At 43.9% G+C, this 22,407-nt stretch overlaps 1 protein-coding gene across 2 annotated transcripts; it reads left to right on the top strand.

Annotated features, from left to right (window-relative positions):
- Nucleotides 1-7,525: 7,525 nt before the first annotated feature.
- On the top strand, nucleotides 7,526-21,949 carry TP53INP1 (tumor protein p53 inducible nuclear protein 1). Of its 2 annotated transcripts, XM_059042918.2 has the most exons (5): nucleotides 7,526-7,762; nucleotides 14,053-14,313; nucleotides 14,897-15,257; nucleotides 17,708-17,745; nucleotides 18,841-21,949. In XM_059042918.2, exons 2-4 carry the CDS (start codon nucleotides 14,202-14,204, stop codon nucleotides 17,727-17,729), a joined length of 495 nt encoding a protein of 164 aa, XP_058898901.1. In that variant the 5' UTR covers nucleotides 7,526-7,762; nucleotides 14,053-14,201; the 3' UTR covers nucleotides 17,730-17,745; nucleotides 18,841-21,949. The 2 variants fall into 2 exon arrangements, with proteins under 2 accessions (XP_058898901.1, XP_058898895.1); XM_059042912.2 differs by lacking the exon at nucleotides 17,708-17,745 and having other exon boundaries at nucleotides 7,538-7,762.
- The last annotated feature ends 458 nt before the right edge of the window (nucleotides 21,950-22,407 follow it).

The raw sequence follows: 22,407 nt of genomic DNA, 5'->3' as shown, positions 1-22,407 counted from the left end.
CAGTAATTGCTGGTATTGAAACGGAGTTGGTGAGACAGTGAGTTTCAGGGTCAAGTTAGTGACCTGGTTACATTAGTGACCTGACACTAAGCATTGGAGGACTCTGATCTGTAATGACCTCCTTCCTCTCTCCTGCACCATGGTCTCAGCTTCTCTGCCGTGCCTTTTTCACTAGCAGTACCAGAGGCTGGAATTTCTCCCAAAGCACAACTCCAAAATAAAGACAACATTTCCCTGTCTCTCCTGTCACTTCTAGTGCAGTCCTTCACTCTCCTTCACAGCAAAATGCCTAAGAAAGAATTGCTTAGGGTTAAGTGTCCCCCTGCTCTGAAATTCATGTGTCGAAGCTATAACCCCCAGCACTTCAGAATGTGATCACATTTGGAAAAGGGCCTTTCACGAGGTGATTAGGTTTAACTGAGGCAGTCTGGGTGGGCCTCAACCCAGTATGACTGGTGTCCTCACCAGAAGAGACTATTAGGACACAGACAACACAGAGAGACACCATGTGAGGACACAGGGGGAAGGCAGCCGTCTGCAAGTCAGGGAGAAGGGCCTCTGGAGAAACCAGTTCTGCTGTCGACATCTTGCTCTTGGACTTCCAGCCTCAAGAACTGTGAGGAAATAAACGACTGGTGTTTAAGCCACTCAGTCTGTGGCACTTCGTTATGAGCCCTAGCAAACTAACACACTTAAGACTTTCTGCCTCTGCTTCCTCCTCTCCTAGCTCTCTCTCGTGATTTTCCTTTCTCTCATTAGCCTTCTCTTCCAATCAGTGTTCCGTCGCCACCAATCCACCAGCCTGCTCACCCAAGGTCACCACTGGCCACCAACCTGCTGGCTCCAGAGGCCACTTCACTGTCCTCATCAGACTCAGCTTCTCTGCAGTTGGTTGCACTTTCCTTCCGATACCGTTTTCAGCACTTGGATTCCAGGATACTTCACTCTAAGTTTTCACTCACCTCATTGGCTGGTCCTTCTCAGTCTTCTTGGCTGAATAGTCCTTATCCTTCTATCTTCTAAATGCCCGAGGCCCAGGCCGGCCTCAGCCTTCTTCTCTGTCCACAGTCTTTCCCTAGGTCATTCCATTCAGCTCTAAAATATCAGTAAAAAGCTGACATGTCACACATTTGCCTCAGCAGCCCCCAGCTGTCCTTCGAGCTCCAGGCTCAAATATTCAATTGTCTGGAACATTTCTCCTGAATATCCCAAGAGCATTTCACACTCAACATGTCTGAAACTCCAGGCTCTAATTTCCCATCACATTTAGAATGAACTCCAAATTTCTCATCCCTGCTGGCACGTTCCCTCATTACTCTTGGGCCCTTGTCTCCTTCCCCTGCTCCTTCCCTCACCACCGTCCAGCCACACTGCTGGCCCTCTGCGTACAGCTGGGGTGGCCTTTACCCCTACTGTTCCCTTGCCTCTCCCACGGGTCACTGGTTAGAGCTTCACAGAGCCTATTTTGTCCTTTACGTCACTCAGGGCTTGACTCAAAATTCTGGAGAGGACTTTCTTGACCCACTGTCTCAGTATCACTCTCCTGAAGGTTGTAGAACTCAATGTTACACAAATAACATTTAATAACATGTTATTAGGTTACACTGATAATATTTTAATAAGCTCATACTATAGTACCCAGCATTATATTAAATGCTTTACATGCATGATCTCATTTAATCTTCAGAACCACCTAATAATTCTTATCATCCCCATTTTACAGGAGAGGAAACTGAGGCGAAGAGAGGTCAAACCCAACATCATATAGTTTGCACTAAGGTCTGACTCCAGAACTGTGCTCTTAACCATTAAATTCAGTTGCTTCTTTCTTTAAATGCTTTTCTTTATTATGGACAATATGGCTTCTAGGAGTGTACTTTCCAGGATTAATTAGTTTCAATTGCACTTGTGTCTGAGGAGGTAAAGTAACTCTGGTGTATCAGTGTGGACTAGGGAAGGGTTTAATTTCCAAACTCTGGTTTTAAACATTCAGCTAATACAAAATGCAGGCTTCATAGGGACAAATTCAAACATGGGTTCAGACCACCTCTGTGGTTCTTGCTTATAGACTTATTAAAGAAGATGAGGGTATTTGGCTCTTAACTTTGTTGTTTGGGGGCACTCAAGTTCTCCAAAGCTATTAAATGCTTTTAAGCTTAGGTTTTTTTCTTTTAAAGAAAATCTTATTTCTACAAGGTGATTATAAGTAAAATCCTTAAAGTAAAATCCTTAGAAAAAGGTCAATGTGCTGATGAGAACAAACATTATCGAAAACTTTTACATGTCCCAGGCACTTTCCTGCTTTCACTGTCTCTTAAGTAGGTATTATTTCCCCTCTTTTATGATGGAGGAAACTGAGGCACTCAGAAGATAACTATCCCCACTACAGCACAGGAAATCTGCAATTTCCTGTTCCTTCCTCCTTTACCAGACAACACATGCCCCAAAGTGGTTTTGCCTTCCCAAGATGCCACACAATTGACTACCTGAGAGCCATCCTGTGACACTTGTTCTTAGGGCTCTGAAATTTAGTTCCACGATATAATGATAAACACGAAAAATTGTTTCTCAGGGACCTATATGCCTTTGTGGAAGTGTGGCCAAAACCCAAAAGACTACAAAGGAATTTAAAGTTCTGGGCCAGTTCTCTTCAACTCAGGTAACCGTCAGATACCAGATCGTGCTAAATTCTCAGTGACACTGTTTAGTACGAGAACAACGCTATTCCTTGAACACAAGGACTCTCTACTTGCAACCTTTGCACTGGCTCTTCTGGCTGCCTGGGCTGCCTCTTCCCTCATGTCCTTCTGTCCGCAGAGAAGCCCGTATGTCCATCCTACCTCCCCACCAGCTTCTCTCTAACCCTGTATCCAGCTTTGTTTTGCTTCACAGCACTCATTACATTCCATACTTATCAGCTGATTGTATCTCCTCCATTAGAGGGAAGTTTCCTGAGGGCTGAGACTGTTCACTGCAGTATCTCCAGTGCTTAGCATAGAGTAGGTGCTCATTAAATAATTACTGAATGAATGGATGGATGGATGTTGTAAACACAGCGGGCCTGAATGAATGGGTGGGTGATGTTCAGTCTTTATGGGGCTAAACTATTCACATCCCCCTACTGTCTGAGCCACAAAGGGAGAGATATGACTACTCCTGCCAGAGAAGTAAACAGGAAAAGAGACCCCAAAAGAATAGAAATCAAAAACCCTCCTGCCTCTGATGAGCAAGATTTCCATGGCCAAAACCATGAAAAACGCGGACATTTAAGAACACGAATTAAACTTGCAAAATGTAATGGATCTTTAAGGTAGCTAATTCCAGCAAAAAGATAACCCAATAAACAAGTTTTCCTTAAACAGGCAGACTATGCAGGCAGTGTGCACCTTACATAAGTAGCAATCACATTGTCTGCGTCACCCTTTTGAGAAAGGCAGCAAGACACGTTCTGCTCAAGCTGTCCCCATAACAGAATGATTCATGCTTACAGACCCCACCTGGGGCTGCCTCTGGCACATGCAGGCTGTTGGGCAATGACCCAGACGTAGCCGTGTGAGTGAAGAGGTAGCTTTAGCAGCAGAAGCTACAAAGGACCTCTGCTCACACACTTCAGATAACGGCTGCCACTGCCCTGGGACTGGTCATGACTGCCTCACCCAGCGGGTCTCTTCAGCTTCATGGTTCCCTGGGGTGTGTGCTGGCATATGGAGGGCCATTCTAGACCATAGATCTAGGCCACATCCATGAAGGGATGACTCACCTTCTGCTCTGCTGTAAAGATGAGAGATGAGTTTTAATATAATTTTAAATAACAGGACGCTTTTCTGTGCATTCACCTAGAAAATAAAAAGCCTTTAAAGTCAGGACATTACAGAAACTGGAGAAAGCACACTAGGTCTGGGGAACTGTCATCAATCACTCACAATCCAGCACATGCCACCACAGCTCTTGGGAGCTCTTCTCCGCAAACACTGGCTGCTGAGTGAGGCGGTCTGGCCTCCCTTCTCCTTTCTGGAGCCTCAGCCAGAACACAGACCCTTTTCATTATAAGGATTTTATTTCTAATCATCATGTGGATACGGGGTTTAAAAAAACAAATCTGCCAGTTACAAAGGTTCCAGAGTCTTGAAAAGCTAGGACACAATGGCCCTAGTATCATTTGACTTCTTCCTGAGATGGTAACTGGCAGCCCAGTTAGGTATCTGTTGCCTGTTTTTATTTCAGAAAGTGGAGTTCACCAAACCTCTCGCTTCCTTCTGTTCCAGGCTTTCCGGAGACCAAAACAGACCCTTTCTTTCTTTCTCTTATGACAATAGATTTTACTGGAATTCCGAATGATTGTTTTCTCAAAATTCACCAAAAGAAACAAAAAAAACCTTCTGTCTTCCCCAGATACTTGACAACATGCTGGTCGGATGGTAGAAGCCCAGCAGACCATATGTGTTGATGGACGGACTGAAAATTACCTAGGCACACTTCATTTTTGGAGTCTTCTCAGTACAGACTGAATGACTTGTTGCTTTGTTGTTCCAAGGTTGCCCTGAGCAGCCAGCCTGGGGTTCTCCATCTGCAGCTTGGTAGGAAACAACGTTCTTCAGCAGCCTTGATGCAACTGGCAGGGTAATGGCTGTAGACTCCCCTTTGTTAACAGGAGGCAGGGGTATTAGCTGTACTGTTTCTAGATGTTGGCAGAAATGTGGTCCTGCCCTGTGGTCCTTCAGAGCAAAACTTGAGGTTGAATCTCTTTTGTTGGGAGATAAGGCAGTGTATTGAGCTCCATGGAAAACAGACAGGAGGACTCTGACAGATGGGGAAAGGGTCACGCCCACAGCAGGGGGTCAGCCTAGAAGTGGGTACTATAGCAACCCACTGAGAATTACCCTGTGGATTAAAGGATGGTTGGATTCACTGGGTCTGCCCTGGCTGAGTCTTTGGCAGCCAACAGACAAGAGGCTGGTTTGCAGCTGTGTGATTTGACAATTTGGTTGGGTTCAGACAGCTCTGTGCTGTGGAGATGACATTACTCCTGAGTCTCACTGCATGTATGTATGTAAACCAGTGGTACACCAAGGAGAAAGGCTATGGGAGCCACCCACTCTACATGCAGGCAACAAGCAGTGAATTTCTGTGTGTGTGGCGGGGTGGGGGGGGGAGTGGGGGGGTGTTGTGTGTGTGTATAGAATTTTAAAACTGACTAAAATTCAGTTTGCTTTTTATTATTTTCATGCTCCAACAGTTCCAAACAATGTACAGTGATAAAATACTCCTCCCTCATAGAAGCAGACTTCTCCCACGCCCCCTCCTCCCACCCTTGGTATAACACTGGGACGATTATAAATCAGCAAGAGAGTAAACAGAAAGCAAATGACTCCTGAGATAAGATAAAAAAAATTATCCCCAAAACTCTGCTTTGTGACATTTACAGAAGGTTGATCTGTATGCTATGGGCCTTTCTCTTGTTTAGCTTTGTGTTTTGGTGTCCTATTGCTGCTTTTAAACACCCCCCCCCCAACACTTGTGCCTTAAAACAACAATCATTTACCTGCTCACAATTCTGCAATTTTGGCAGGGCTCAGTGAGGATGGCTCATCTCTGTTCCATGCGGTGTCTGCTGGGCTTGGACCTTCCTGGAGGGCTTTTTCACTCACAAGTCTGGTACCTCAGCTGAGACAGGCTGAACATCTAGGGGCTAGTCAGGCATCTCTCCTCCACATAGCTTGGACTTCCTCACAACATGGTGGGCTCTTCTTATGTGGTGGCTGGCTTTCCTGACTGCAAAGCAGAAGCTTTCAGGCTTGCTTAATGTCTGATCTTGGGAGACCTCAGACATTATTTCTGCCACATTCTATAGGCCAAAGCAGTTACAGGGCCAGCCCAGATTCAACGGGAAAAAAAAATAGACTTCACTTCATGATGGTGATATTGTTGTGACCATCTTTGGAATCATCTACCTCACATTGTTTTCTCTATCATAACAAGGCATTGTATGCTTTCACATTGTCTTTAATAGTGATAAATCTTATCAAGTTGGAAAAAGGGAGGGTCTCAATGTGACCTTTTAAAAATTAGAACCTTAAAATTATCATCATGCCTGGGTTCTGAATGGGAAGATGGTCTCTTCACGAATTGCTAAGAAGAAACAAGAGATTATGGGGCTCCTAATGTAGCAGTGACATTTGAGAGAAAATATTAGGATTAGCCAAAACCTAAAATCCAAGTTAAAGGTTTGGTCTACTTTCTGAGAAAAAGTCAAATGGCCTCCGAATTTTGGTTATTACTTTTGGGTGTCAGACAATCCCCCGCACCTTGATTTACACCCTTTAAAACCAGTATTGTTGGAAGCAGATTGACCACAGGATACTTGTGAGGGCCAGAATGTGAGAGTCAGATACTTTCAGATACTTAATGTATGATACACCTGTTGAGGGTCGCTATAAATTTCACCCTACGTCAGAGGACCGCATCTCAGTCCAAACAAGATCCATCTAAGAGTGGAGACACATCAAAATGACTCCCTTGCCTTTGCCAGACAGTGAATCCATCTATACAGGTACAGAGCTTTGGTTTGGAAAGTATTTTCAAGCCCACTGTCTTACTTTCCCCTCACTATAAATAACCCGGTGAGCAGGTAGGCATCGTGTGAATGCCCACAGTTTGTACTGCGTAAACAGCAGAACAGAGGTCATGGGCTCCCTAGGTCACAGGAGAACCTGGATGCAGCCGCTCTCCTAACTCTTCTTCCTCCAGGATGCTCCTTGTCTTCCGGAGCAAAGGGCCTCCAGGCTCCTGCGTCTCTGCCTTCAGGTCTGGTCTGATGGCCTCTTCTGCCTCGTCGACCTGTGGGTTGAATCCTGAGCTTGTGGGCGAGTTCAGTCAGTTCCCAGTGTCAGTTACCACAGCGAGGTGGGGCCTGGCTCAAGGTCTTAAAAAGGAGGTTGGGTGGGCGGCATCTCTGTATCTGGAGCCCAGACTTTCTCTCCTAAGAAGACCAAGAAGTTAAGTGGGCCTGCATCACAGTCTTTGGCCTCCATCACCCTCCTCAATGCCCTTAATTTTCCTCTCAGAGCAGAAAACACTTTGTGTCCCTTTACGCCCCAAACGCTCGGCCCCTCACTTGGCCAAAGGGATAGCTGGGGCCAGGGCTCTTCCTCTCCCCTTACAGTTCCAGTTCATCCTCACACTCCAGCGGGTTCCCACTTTTGTTCGCCCCCAGCCCCTCCTCTCCTCTCTCCCAGGCGCCCAGGTACCAGCTCCCCACCCCCACCCGCCCCTACCCCCGCTTCCGCTCGCCCCTCTTCTATACCCTCGGCGACCGGGCTTCGTTGCCCGGGCTTGTTTCTAACTCGAGAGCGTCGCACGGCTCGGAGCCAGGTCACGTGCGTTAGTGACAACCTCTAGCAGGGCGGCCCCGGGGCCCCCGCGCCGCCGATTGGTGGGCCGGGCCTGGCGCGGCCCCGGGGCGGGACGGAACGGGGCGGGGCGGGGCGGGGCTGCCCGGCGGGCGGGCCCGACGGGCGGGCGCAGCGGACGATCAGCTGTTCCGAAGCTGCACAACAACAAAAGGAACGAGACGGGCCGGTGGCGGCGGCGGCCAGTGGCGCGGCCACAGGAGGGCTGAACCGGCCCCGCGCCCCGCGCCCGCCGTCCGGGAGCCGCAGCTACCTCAGCCGCCCCGCGCCGCCAGCGCACCGCTTCCCGCCGGTTCCCGCCGAGCCGGGCGCCTGCTGCCTTCGCCGCGCGTCCGGCTGCCGGTCGGGCCCACGTAAGTGCGGGCGGGGCCGGCGTCCAGGGCCGCTCGCGTCTGGCCGCCCCGCAGCGTTGCCGGACCCGCGCGCCCTGCCCTCGGGCCGGCCCGCGAGCCGCGGTCAGTGCGCTCCCGGCCTCCGCTGCCTCCGCTCGCCTCCGCGGGCCGGTCGCCCACCCGCTCGGTGGACCCTCGTTGGTCCCGGGGTGCGGGCGGAGGCGGCGCCCGGACACGGGCCGGCCAAGCCCCGGCGAGGGGCGGCGGTTGGGTGTTCGGTTTCTGCCTCCTCCCCCGAGCGTGGCCTGTTTTCTTGGCCGCGGCGGGACCTCCTCCTCTCTCTCCTCCTCCTCCTCACTCCTCTCCACTCCTCCTCCTGCCCTCCGCCGTTGGACTGGAGCTGCCCGCTCGGGACTCGGCGTCGGAGCCCCCGGCTCCGGAGGAGCGAGCGCGGCCGCCGCCCCGGGACGCATCCCCGCCCTCCCCCACCCCCCACGCCAGGCCCGCGGCGCCGCCGCTGCTCCTCCCGCAGCCCTCCCAGCGCACGGTCGCTCTCGGCAGCGCAGCGGCTCAGTTACCCGGCGACCGGTGCCTGCCGAGTGCCCGCCTGTCCGTTGCATGTTCCTTGACCCTGCTTGATCTTCCACTTCACTATTTGAGGTTGCACGTGTGGAAAGAGCAGTTTCTCTGCCCATCACAATGAAAACCCTCATCGTTTTGATCACTCGCGCTGATTGGGTGCTTCTCATGTGCCATATACTATGTGAGGACTTTACCTGCGCTGTCTCGATTGATTCCCACAATAACCCTCTGAAGTAGGCTGTATTACGCATAGGAAACCTGAGGGCCCAGAGAGGTTGAGTAACTTACTCAAGACCACACAGACAGTTAAAAGGAATTGGTTTTTCTCTTGAAAAAGTTGCAGATGAATTTTACTTAGGGATTCCTTGTTTTTATTGTATTTCCTAATACAATTCGGAAAAGAAACTTTTCTGAATACAAAGTATTTTGGGGAAAAGGGAGTGGAAAGTGACCCATGGTATCATTGAACAGAGGTAATAATGAGGTGCCCCAAGATCTTGAAATCACTTGCTTGGTAATTGAAATATATGTTTCACTGCAGATGTGAAAAGCATTAGGAAGCTTTTGCTTTTAAGTCACAGCCACTGTAATCCTGAATTGGCAGCATAATTTTCAAAGGCTCCTGCCCGGAACCAGGACCTTACTAATTTCTATGACTAAGGTCTCGTTTGTTTTTCCATCCTGTCTTTTGTCACTTTTTGTGACTGCCCCACCGCTTGCTTAATAATTCTCTTGGGAATGGTCCCACTTTCAAAATGTAAGGTTAACAGGCTAGGAATTACCACTTACTGCTGCTATCTTTGTCCACTGTCATTCAGCCTTCAGAGCCAACCTGGTGGATCCTGAGGAGAATAACCCCCTTGTAGCCAGTTGAATAGGCTGGGTAGAGTGGAACAAGCAAAGACAACTTTCTTGGCTTGGTTTTAATGCAGTTTAAAATTTAGTTAAAATCACTCTAATCAGCATGTTTATTTTTCTAAACTAGTGAGAGAACGATCATTTTGAGGCTGCTTTTGGATGATGATGTGTTAATTTAGCCACTTGATATTTCAAAACTGTCAAGAAGCCACAGCTGTACACATAGAAGTTAAATCATCAGAGGTTTTTTTTTTTTTTTTTTTAAATTTAAAATGTTGTTTTGGAGCCGCCTACTGGCAGCCAAAACCAACAGAAAAATGCTGTTCTCTGAAGTTCATAGAGCCAGAGTTGAGGCTGGAAGGAGCCCGAGAGAGATCCTGTGCTGGGGTTGGGGCGGTGGGGGGAGGGCAAGGGGGAGCAAGGCCCTTGGGACCAGACACACTTACACTCTAATGCTGGCCCCAGCCCTGACCAGCTCTGTCGCTTTTGAGCAAGTTACTTAATTTCTGAGCCTCAGTTTCCTCATTAGTCAAATGGGACAAATAAGTACCTCAAGTCTGTCACATATAATAAGCATTCAGTAAACTGTAGCTCTAATTATTATATAAACATTTTGTCGATAAAGACACTCAGACCCAAGGATGCTAAGTGACTTGCTCACAGTCATACAACTGGTTTGAAGTGCACTTGTGGTTAATATTTACTAGGTGGCTGCTCTGTGCCTGCTTTTAAGTGATACATATTAATCCTCACAATGGCACTACCCTGAGAAAACTGAGGCACCAAGAAGTTACCATATATCCTAAGTACACACAAGTTCCGGGGAGCAGAGTCAAGATTTCAAACAAAGCAGGCCAACTCCAGAGCCATGCGGCCTCTCGGTTGGTTGCTTGTCTCAAAAATGAGAAAATAAATCACATGAACAAGCTCTTCAGACTAGTAACTCCTTTTCAGAGTTCTCAAACTAGAATGCTGTACCCCATAAGTATTAAACTCAGCCATCTTTCTCTGCCCACAGAGCATTTCTACTCATGAAATGTGAAAACATTGATGATAAAAAAAAAAATTAATGATAAAATGTTAGGTAATAAAGCGGGATACAAAACTGCACATGCCTTAGCCTACAATTGTGATAAAAAGAAACTGTAAAAGAAAATGTACAATATATTAACAATAATTGCAACAAAGCATGGAATAATAACTAGTTTCCTTATTTACTTTCCAAACTTTCTATAATGTGGTTTGGTTCATTTTATAATGAAAAAGACATTTTTTAAAAGAGAGGGAATGGAGGTATTTTGAGCCAAGCAGAAGAGGGACAAAGCTTCCTTCTTGAAAGGCTAGGGACCAGACGCTTGGTCTCTTTTCTCCACTGGGGTGAGACTGCCAGGCTTGCAGGTGCCCCAGAGAACAGCAGCACCACCTAACCTAGCCTTCATTCCTCTACCTCTTTCCTAAATTGCAGAGCTGTATTTGTAAATTTGTCCTCTTAGGACACTTGCTTTCTCTGGAATTTTTCACTTTAGTTTTATCGTTGTCCTAGAGTTGTGAATATGAAAACGTTAGTGATATGTGGTGAGGAATGAAGTCTGAAGTTCTGCTTTGCCTTTTAGCTCCACATAGAACCAGCCCCATGGAAAGCCTCCATTCCTGGGAGGGAGCCAAGGTCAAGAGCAGCAGTGCTTTGGTAGCGACAGTCTCTGGGTCATTGAGAGGATAGGCCATCAAGACATTAGAAAGATTTTTCTAAAACAGTATTGTCCAATAAAAATATATATGCATGTTTAAATTTTTAAGTAGCCACGTTAAAAAGGGGCAAAGAAATAGGTGAAATTAATTTTGTTTATATATTTTATTTAACCTAATATATCCCAAATTAAGATTAAAAATTTAGTTTCTCAGTCACACTAGTCACATTTCAAATGTTGATTCACCTAATGTTCCTGGCAGCCACCTCACTGAACAATTTTAGTGTATTGGGGTCTCTCCAACAGCTCCTCGTCCTTTGTGACAGCTATAGAAAGCAGGGCCAAAGGAACTTTGCAAAGTTAGACCAACCTCACTTCAGGAAACCAAAAGAAGACTGACTTGTACCATCCCATGGAAAGCTCCTCCAGAGACACCTTTCCTGTGGCAGAGCTGCGTGTGTTCCAGGCAAAACCTGGCTTCCATTTTATGGTTTTGGAGCTGCAGCCAGAGGGTGCAGTTTGCAGTTGGGAACTTGCAGCTGCCCAACCACAGTGGCCCCAGCATGTTTTCTGCCTTGTAGCTGCCACTTAAGTGGCCTGGGCCCCAGTGACTTACCTCATGTGGCATCACATTTGGGGGATAAGGGCTCATTCAAGACGAGCAAGGTTTTCCTGTGGGTGCTCCCTCCCCACCCAGCAGCTCTCACTGGTGCAGGGGCTGAGTCCAGCCCTGTACTCTGGAGAATTGGCATTATTCTCCCAACCGGGTCAGCAGACACAGAATTGTAGTTGGGGCCAATACCTGCTTCCATAATTTAAGAGAAACGGGGAAAACATTTTGAAAATATCTTTTTTCCCTCCTAGCATATATGCTCAAAACCTTTATTTACACATCAGCTCATCAGCTATTTACACATGGGATAGGTCGTCTTTTCGGATATGTCAGGCCAATTACACAGCCCACTTTTCTTCTAAATTCTCTTACATGGAACATAAAGCTGACTTTGTGTTCTCATACTAGAGCTCCAGACTTCTGGCCATGTTGCTTTCCAGAAGGGTTTCAGGAAGACTGGTTATGCAAGTGACACTTCCTGTTTACCCGCTTTTCATAATGAATGTCTGAGGATGACAGATTGTGACCACAGAAGTATTCCAGTGCCGTTTATTTGAGCACACATTTGTAGTACTGCACATGGGCAGTAGCCTTCAGTGTGCACATAAAGAACTGAACTCTAGGAGCCTCATCAGATAGTCGAACTACATTTACAGCTAAAGATGTTTGTCTTGAAAGTGAAATGTCAAGAGTCTGAAGTTAGGGATTCAAGACTGACACTCCCTGGATGGTCTCACCCACTCTTAGGGTTCCTGTCATCCCCTTTGTGTTGATAACTCCCAAATCTGTACCCCCAGAAGACACCACACTCTTGGACTGCAGAGTCCTGTACTCGGCTGCCTTCCAGACATCCCCGGTGTGGGATCTGCAGATTTCCACAATTCCATGTGTCCAGAGTGCACAGGCTGTACCTCCGCAGTGTCCCTCTTCCACTGAACTATCCCACCATCCCTCCAGTTGGTCAGGCCAAAAACCTGGGGCATCCTTGACTTTTCCCGCCCCTTCACTTCTGGCTTACAAGGTCCTGCAGGATCTGGTCCCCGCTTAGCCCCCGAGCCCACTCTCACGACCATCCACCTGGATCTTGAGCCACAGGAGGCGCCACATTCTCACTCTTCTGCACAGTTTCATAGTGTTCTTTCTCCTCCTTCCTCCGTTCTTGAGCTTCTCGGCCATTCACGATTGAAGTAATTGATTTCAGGCGTCCTTCCCTGATCTCTGCCTGTGTGGATTTGAGGAGCGCCAGTACACTTCTCACGTGACACTCATCACACTGGCTTGTTGCACTTGCCATGGGAGGGCCTTGTCCACTGCTGCCTCCGTTGCGCTGAGCACTCGGCCTGAACCGTAATAGGTGCTCAGCAAATATTTGTGACTAATAGTTGACATTGACTGAGAATTTTGTACCAAGCGCCTTGCTAAGTAGGTTGCCTGCACTATCTCATTTGACAAGAGTTAGGACCTGGGGAGACTGTCTAGGAGTGGTGATTGGCAAAGTCTGGAGAGACACCAGTTGGCTTCAACCAGGGTGAGAGTGGTGGAGAGAAGTAGGTGGATTCGAGCCAAGTGTGCAGCTAGAGTCAGCAGGACTTGCTGGGAGTTTGGATGAGGGGTGGGGTGCGGGGGGGTAAGGATCAAAAGGAGTCGAGGGTAAGGGCTAGGCTTTTGGCCTGAATAACTTCTGGATGCTGCTGCCTCTCCTTCCTGAGTAGGGGGTGAAGGGCAAGTGTGCCCGAGTATGTTTGTAGGGGAAAACTAAAAGATCTCTTTGCTATTTGGGGGGTTTGATATGCCCATCGTGTAGGCAGGCAGAAATGGATATATAAATCTGGAACTCTGGAATAAGATCAGATGAGGCTGGAGTTCCTCATTTAGAACTCACGAGAACTCCATGAGGTAGAACCATTGCCTCCTGAAATAGTGTGACTTCCTTACTCTTAGGGCACAAGCCACAGAGCCAGCATTTGAACTCAGGCACAGTGGTCGTTTCCAGTTCTGGTTGCTGTTCACCTGAGTTTTCTACAGTGTGACTTTCTCCATGCCAGCTGTAGGAATTGTTTTGAAGGTCGAAGTACTTACAGATTTTAAATGTAGTTAGGTGTGCTTAACGATCATATACAAGAACAGAGCGGAGAAAAGGTGCCAGGGAAAGGTGAGGGCCTGGCGTGATAGTGGTCACTCACTGGCCTCTATTGCTGGCTTCATTTGGCAGCTTCTGGCCAGTTGACCATGAATACCTAGTCTTTGCTCTACTTACAGAAAAGTAGTATTTCAGTTGACATACGTTGTTCAAATTTATCCCTTATGAAAGCACAGATGTGAAAAAGAACCAGCCCCTTCTATTGCACATTTTGAGATATTTACAGGTTGCGTTTGAGTACTCGATTGATAATGTTTGTAAAAAAGAGATATTGCATATCTTGTGTTGGAAAGAAGGGAAGAGCCATAGCTGTAGGCTAAGGCATGTGCTTTTTTCTAAGGGTGGGGATATGTGTGTGTATTTTAAAACCACATACACATTACATAAATGTGCTGATTTGAAATAACCTTCTTCTTCTGTTTTATTTTAGGGATAATGACTCTTCGTGCTTCTCGCCTAAGTTGAATAAGCAACTTGTGCACTTTAATCCCCTGTCAGTGCCATCAGGCTGACAGAAGACAGGTTTTTGAAATCTCAGCTATAAAGACATCCAGCCAAAGTCTCAATCTTGCCTTAACAATGTTTCAGAGACTGAATAAAATGTTTGTGGGTGAAGTCAATACTTCTTCCAACCAAGAACCAGAATTTAGTGAGAAAGAAGATGATGAATGGATTCTTGTTGACTTCATAGGTAAGGGTATTCTTAGCCGTTAATCATTACAGCAAAAGTGGAAACTCTTGCATCTAGTTTTTGCATAAGTAAACCAGTAACTCTGAAGGTTTTTAAGCCTTAAAAGTAAATAAACAAGAATTTGTCTTAAAAAATTGCAGGAAGCATTCTGTGCCAGATGATCGGTCAGGGAAATTGTTTGATGTCAGACTTTGCAGTTTTGAAGCTCTTACACCCTGATCAAATCAGAGGCACTTTAATTGAAAATCCTCATATTAGACAAGCAATAATCCATTTGGCGCATTATGTGTTTACTCAGCAGAATAGAAACAGTCTTAAAAACTGTTCCTGCAAAACCAGCATAATCCATCCCATACAGTGATACACACCCCCCCAACACACACACATGCACACACATACTAGGTGCTGAGAAATTATAATCATTATGAGTGAATATGAATGGTTTTGTTTCTGACCTACGTAAAGGGGGGAATGTGAGCATCAGCTAACAGCATCATCTCTTCTTTTTCTGTGCTCTGGTGTGATATCAATGTGATACTCCTATCCCTTGGGACTTCAACGACGTGTGTGGACTACGATCTAGACACTTGCACTGGTTTCTCAGCAGCAGAAGACGAGGAAGAAGAAGACATCAGTGAAGAGTCACCTACCGAGCACCCTTCAGTCTTTTCCTGTTTACCCACGTCTCTTGAGTGCTTAACTGATACAAGTGATTCCTGCTTCCTCCAGTTTGAGTCCTGTCCGATGGAGGAGAGCTGGTTTATCACCCCTCCCCCATGTTTTACTGCAGGTGGATTAACCACTATCAAGGTGGAAACCAGTCCTATGGAAAACCTTCTCATCGAACACCCCAGCATGTCTGTCTATGCTGTGCATAACCCCTGCCCCAGCCTCAGTGAGGCCCACTGTGGGACTGAGGAATTTCATAACCCAAGCAGTCCCAGGTACGTTGCTCTCTCCACAGACAGTCTGTTTAGTATGCAGTTTATTTATTTCTAATACAGTTCAAAGCTAAGTTTTTAGAAGATGCAAAGTAATCTTATAGAGATTCATGAAAGTATATGCCTAGTGCACAAGGCGGTTGATAGTATGAAAAAAACGTATTCATTTTAGATTTTCAAAAAGGTGAGTTATAGCATGGCCCCAGTTACGTAATGGAGAGCTGTCTCATAAAATCATGCTACTGAATGGAAAGAGAAGACTGGCATTTCTGCTAAGTATCTTAGAATATAACTCTGGCACTTTATAGACTGGATTATTTGGGGCATCAAATTAGACAAGAATAGTGTATCTTAAAAGAAATCTCTTACGATCTTCCAAGTAGTCCTAACTAGGTCACATCAAATGGCGCTTAACCTTAAAACCTGAGGAATCTTAAGCAAGAAGTAAAATGGCAGATATACCAAAACATTTTGCTCAGAGAGTTATCTGCCTTACAGAGGAAAGATTTCATACCCAAACAATGTTTTGCTGTTATATGGGCGTCCCAAGTGGTCTGAAAGGCTCGGCTCGAATGGCAGATAGGTTGAGGGCCTGGAAAGGTTCAGGGAGCGTGCCTGGTCAGTGATATGTTCCAAAACAAACTCACAGTCTGTGGCGTTTATTCAGAGACTATACTCAAGATCGCTCCCACCCACTGAAGTAAAACCCATGGCCATGTTAATTAGCTCAAAGTCCAGCTAGTCCGTGGTGCATGTTAGTGGAAGGTTTCCTATGGTAATAAAGTATTTGCAGGATGCTGGTACTGGCTTAGTTCCCTTAGTACCTGTCAAGGTAACAGGTGAATTGTGGTTCGTGCTGTCATCCAAAAGGCCTCTTTTTGGATTGTCCAGGCTCCAACTCTGCTAACTAGACCATTGTATATATCTTCTATTTCCTGTTTGCCAAAATATAAACAAAGCCCAGGCAGCTCATTAATTTGTTAACTTTACCAGAGTTTGCTGCACTCTCAAGTCTCAATATTGTAGATGATCTTGAATGAGGATAAACATACACTTGTACCAAATTGAAAAACAATTTGCTTATATAGTTACCCAGGCTTTATACTGGGTAAGATCTTTGATGGGAAATGTTACTTTAACTGGCACTTTATTCCATACTATAAATTTATCAAGAGGTTAATGTTGCGGGCATTCCAACAAAAGTTTAAAATATAATTTTTTGGAGGTGGTATTGATTTAATTGCTTTACAGTTGATGCAAATTAATTTCTTCAGTTCTTAGAAATTCTTTCCACCCTGATTTTGATCTCATCTCTGAGGAATTCCACTTGAGAATTTAGCGTGATTAATAGCCCCTTTAAATTAGTAACATTTGTATATTTATGTTTCAGTATTTTTTTTAAATTGTGTGTGTATACATATATGTATTCAGCACCTTTGTAGACAACTTATTATAGAAGCAGTACATAGGCACTACAGAAAATTAGAAAATGCAAAAAAATTTTAAATGACGTTCTCACTACCAAGAGATGAATACTGTTTAGGCTCTACGTCATATCCTTCCAGATTGTTTTTTCTGAATGTGCCCATGCACAGGTACATACACCATTTCAACCTAAATGGCATCAAGCTGTATGTACTATTTTATAATCTGCTTCCTTAGGCAATGATCTCTACCTTTTTTTTCCAGTAAAATTTTACTTCATCAACTACACAAACCATTCTCAGATTTGCCCGCTACAGTCCAGAATATTTCATCTAGTTTGTCCAAACCAGCATCCAGTTCAGGACCTCGCACTGCATCTGGTTATGTGTTTGCAATTTTGATGCAGTGAGAATGTTCATTTTTTTATATCTTGTTTGTTACTGTATCTTGCTATATGTTTTGATATAACACATAGGGTAGTTAAACACAAATAAAGGATCAAATGAACACAATTTTACATGAATTCTTTTTGAACATAAGAAAGTACTGCAAATTATAGTTTTATAATAATTAAAATTTTTTTAACATCTTTATATGTGGATTTGAAATTCTTATAAGAAAGGCCCACTAAATCAAGATAGAAATAAAATGTCACCAAAATTAGGAGGATGGCTCTGTAGTAAATATTTGTGTTTTCTGAGCAAGAAATAAGTTATATCTCTTTCAAAAGTTAGATTGTTTCCATCCTGTCTATCCTTGAAGAGATTACCATAAAGCACATAAAATTAAGGTGCTTCATAATTAAAGATGGGCTTCAGAGTATGTATTTTATTGCATTTTAGCCTTTATAAATATTGTTTGTGAAGGTTTATGTGCTATCATAATCTTGAATTAAGTAATACATGTGCCGTTAATGACCCATAGTAAACCAGTTATAATAAAGAAAAGTTGACCACATACTATAGTAAAATTAAATAGCATTTTAAACCTTACTAGTGATTTAATAGTTCACCATTTAACATTTGTAGGGCCAGGAAAAGCTGCTTATAAGACTCACTGGCACAGAGTAAGTATATTCCCTTTGAGACTGTGTGATATGTGTATCAGTCTGAGCAGGGAGGCGAAGGACTCAAGGCACCCACCTTTTAAAAACCACTGTCTTTATTTTAACTTCTCTCTATTAGTTTATTAATGTGACCTGCTTTAATTTGACCGTTTAATAAAAACAATATATTAAAAGATCATTGTGTTTTCCTCTAGTGGTTATAGGCAGAATATATAACTGCCTTTCCTATGTAAAATAACCCTTAAAAATCTTGAAGTTCTTCATCATGTGTAAATATAGTTTAGATCTATTGATTAGCTTTTAATATAGAAAACATAATTATATGGTTTGTAGCCATATTTTAAGATTGTGTTCTCCCTAAGGGTTTTTATAACATTGTATGCAAATGCCATTACAAAATGTGCCCTGTTATGATATAAATTTAAAACTTAGAATTGTTTTCTGTAATAAGCAGGTAGCTTCTCACTGAGAATTTTAAATGAGTAGAATTTCCTTCTGCATGTTTCTAGTAAATACAGATTTAAGGCTTGTTTCCTAGAACATTTTACTTATAGACAGAAAACATCTGTGAAGGTGCTATTGGCACAGTGCATCAGTATCAACCCTGCCTCATAACCATGGTCTTTGGATGTGACCTATGTTGGAATCTTGGTTGAGTCAGTTAATAATTTTGACCTTAACCTTTCTGAGCCTGAGTTTTCTGACCAGTAAAATCTGGGAATTAAAATAGCTTCCTTTTAAGGTTGTAGTGAGAATTAAAACACGTTAGTTCCCCTCCTAGTAAGCTTATATAAATGTGTTTGGTGTATAACTGAAATTCACTCAAAGCATAAAGCATTTTTTAAAAAATACAGCCCACTTAATTAACCACCTGTGGATTCTATGGCATATTTCGATAGAAAGTTGGCTTCTCCTTTCTACCATTATCAGTCAGTGTGGTCACAAAATATAAACTTGTCTGTCAGCCATGAGACACTAAGCTCTCATTCAACCATAAACAAATTAGTGTCGCAAATTGAATTGCCAGGTAGCTTTTTCAGTCTCATTAATAACATACTCTGTTACTTAATACATCCCCATTTTTTTCTGTTTCAGAGTGGAAGCTCAGAATGAAATGGGGCAGCACATTCATTGCTATGTTGCAGCTCTCGCTGCTCATACAGCTTTTCTGGAGCAACCCAAGAGCTTTCGCCCTTCCCAGTGGATAAAAGAACACAGTGAAAGACAGTCTCTGAACAGAAATAGCCTTCGTCGCCAAAATCTTACCAGGGATTGCCACTCTCGGCAAATCAAGCACAATGGCTGGGCTGTCCATCAGCCCTGCCCACGTCAGTACAATTACTAAGAATTTCAAGTGTGTTTGGTGGGTTTCTCTTGGTTTGTGCATATGTGTGTGCGTGGGTGTGTATGGACGATGAATATGCTGTCTCTTCACAGACAACTGATGACCAGTCACACAGTTTTATCGGTATGTTTAGACACTATCTTGAAGACCAGATTTACATGCTGTGTATCATGTAATGCCTTGCTCTTAACATTTACTTTTTTGTAAATTTTTTCAGAATATTTTTGGAAACATATCAATACAATTACAGTGTTTAGTGTTTGGGGATGTCTTTAAATCTATTACGGTGTATACAAGTTAGCAATTTAAAGAGATTTCTTCCCAAGTACGAGAATAGGCATCTTTCAATTTCATTTTATTAGGTATTAATTAATCTTTTGAGTAAGCAGAAATTTATTCTCAGGGTCAGCCATACACTTTATTGACCAGTACTTGATAATCTTTTCTGTATATAGCGAATACATTTTTACACACTAACATGAGCATTAACAAGTGATGTAGTTGCCACAGATATAATGGAATTATGGCTGAACTTTCTTTTGGAAGAAAACTTGATATATTTCTGTGTGTATGGGTTTTTTATTTCCCAGATTAGCCATACAGTTCATTTTGGAATTCAGGTACCTTAAGTGTTAGCGAACAGTACATTCAGTAATTCCGATGTGACTGTGTGACATGGTACGGACATTACAGGCATCGTGGGACAACAGCACTCGTCTCACATGCAGAGGGATTAAATTAGACCTGTGAAATTATATTTGGAAAAATGTGTGTCCATAACTAACCCATTGGTCTTCTGTTTAAGTTGTTTGGATTCTTTCCCGCCAGCTCTGCCTACTCGCCACCTCACATCAGCTGTAAATTCAGAAGTACTTGTCCTGGCACTTGAGTGACTTCCTGTTTATATGTGCCCAAGGGAAGAGAGAGGCTTTATATTTCTGATGCAGTGATAGATCCTCTGCCACGGAGACTGTCCTGCCGAGTGGCAAGCAAGGGTGAAGGGGGTCCCTGGTGACATCTCTTCATAGCGTCTAAATGATGGGTGACAGGTTGGCTTCCTTGAGTTTTCGTATTTTTGTTTTAACTTGGGCTTCGGGCAAAATCTTTAACCACTTTGGCCTCTGTTTCCTCCACCAGTGGGGGAGCAGTGGTACGTACCGCCCTCACAGTTGTTGGGAGGACTGGATACTGACTTGAAGTGGGACTGCCGAGAACTGATCCTTGCGTGAAATTCCAGGGGCCTCTCTGCCGAGTCTGGTGATGGGGGTGGGGCCGTGGCAACTCCTCTGCCACAGCTGCTCCTCAGAGGCGATGCTGATGCGGCCGGGGCAGGGCTCCGTTCACAGAGGCCGCTTAACTCAGCGCAGAGGAAATCGATTTCCTTACCTCTAGCCGCTCACTTTATTTTTTAGCAGCTGTAATGGGTTTCGCTGAGCCATCTGCACTCTCACCAGCTTCCTCTGAAATTAAGTCAAACGTATTTACAATCCAGAGCACATTCTACATAGACAGAGCAGTACGATCACCTTCATAATCAAATAGCTTATTTTTCCATCTCCTCTGCAACCCTAAGTAAGCAAGTACATGGCTATACAGTGTTGTCAAGGGCAGAAGCAGCATATAGTTATATGAAGTGTTAGTATATTCTTCGGTAACCCTGTAGCAGTTGGATGCAGGGAACCATGGGAGACTTTTTTTAAGCGAAGAGCTGTGCTCTTTTCTGACTAGACTGGGGTATGTGGAGTCAGAAGAGGTTCAAATAGCTTAGATGGTGGTGTTAGGTTGTTCGTCCACTGGCTGTGCTGAAGGGCCAGAAATGTCTCTTTAGAACAAGAGTCTAGATCCCCCTTCTCTCCTTAGCCCCCTTCCATTTCAGCTACCCCTTTATTTATTTTTCTAATAAGAGGCCAAGTCTGTAAACTTTTGTCAAACTGAGCTAGAAGTTATTTTGTTACTATTTGTGTTTACCAGAGTTGGGAGATAAGGTAGAGTTTTCATGACGGTGTGTATGTTTTCTACCATGACTGTTAAAGGGCCGTATGTTGCTAACTTGAGCATAGATGTAAGCCTCTGAATACATGGGGGTCTCTTTTTTCATATATTAAATGCAAGTTGTTAGTACCTCACGAGTTAAAGAAGGTCAGCCATGAGAATTTGTTTGGCAGCATGAACAGATTTGTATATAAAACTGCAATGGTCTTTTTTTACTATTATTTTTTCAGATTTCCTAATACCTTAAATACATTTACATCTCTATTAGTTACTGACTTTTTGTTTGCCTTATTTGGGCCAAGTTTTTTATGCTTTGTACCTGGAAAACAAATGATTTCAGTCTTTGCGACGTTTTTTCAGTGTAAGGGTTACCACACACCATCTGTGATATCATACTGTCGTTTCTGTATCAGTATCTAAGGTTTCTGTCTAAAATTGGCACATGTAAGCATTAAAGAAAGTGGTTATATAATACAGTTGAAGTTCTTGGTCATTAGATGTTTGTTAGGGATCTACTATGTGTGAGACATAAGACCAATAATAACAGAGAGTGATGTTGACTGTTAAGTATTCTTTGAAACATGGCTGAAATGCAGCTTATTATAAGTTTATTATTTTTCCTGTTGTAAATATTAGTGGTTTACAACGTGCTTTAGTGCATATTCCTTAAAAATTTAAGCAGTGAGAAATAAGACCCCTTTGAATTTAGTGCTCTGTTTCTAAACTGATAATATAGAACGTTACTTGGAAAAAGTCTGGAATATGTGGTGCACACAGCAGTGTTTCATGAATGAGTTTCTTAGTTTTTATAATGCACCATGTTTCTCAAAGTTTGTGTTTTTTGTTAATAAAACATTTTATCATGTATATCCTATGTTTATTACTTTTTCTTCTTCACTTAGTTTGATTATGTACTGCACCGTAAGTTGAAGATTAACCACCCGTTATTTATCTTCTGTGGCAATTTATAATATATGTTTGGGTGGGTGGGGAATTTTTTGCAGAAGGTGCAAAGTGATTGGATTTTTTACTTACTGTTCCAGGGAGCTTTTTTAACATTCATTTCCTGTGCATGTTTTCAGTTCCCATGCAAACTGTTCCTGTTTACATACCTTCCGTGTTGTATCAGTACTTTGATTCTAGTGGGATGACAGTTTACTTAAAACTTGAGAGGGCCATTCAGCATTGCCTAATGTTTTTACTTCTCAGATCTGTGTAGTACACTGGTTTGTAATCTCTATGTCTTCCTTGAATCTGGGTGTCTTTGCTATTTCTCTTCCTCCTCAAGGAAATATATTGTCTTATATACTCTTTAAGAAAAGAGG

Source organism: Kogia breviceps, chromosome 17 (genome assembly GCF_026419965.1).
Source record: "Kogia breviceps isolate mKogBre1 chromosome 17, mKogBre1 haplotype 1, whole genome shotgun sequence".
NCBI classification, from domain to species: Eukaryota; Metazoa; Chordata; class Mammalia; order Artiodactyla; family Physeteridae; genus Kogia; species Kogia breviceps.
Note: the sequence above shows the minus strand (reverse complement) of the source record. Positions and strands in the feature narration are given on the sequence as shown.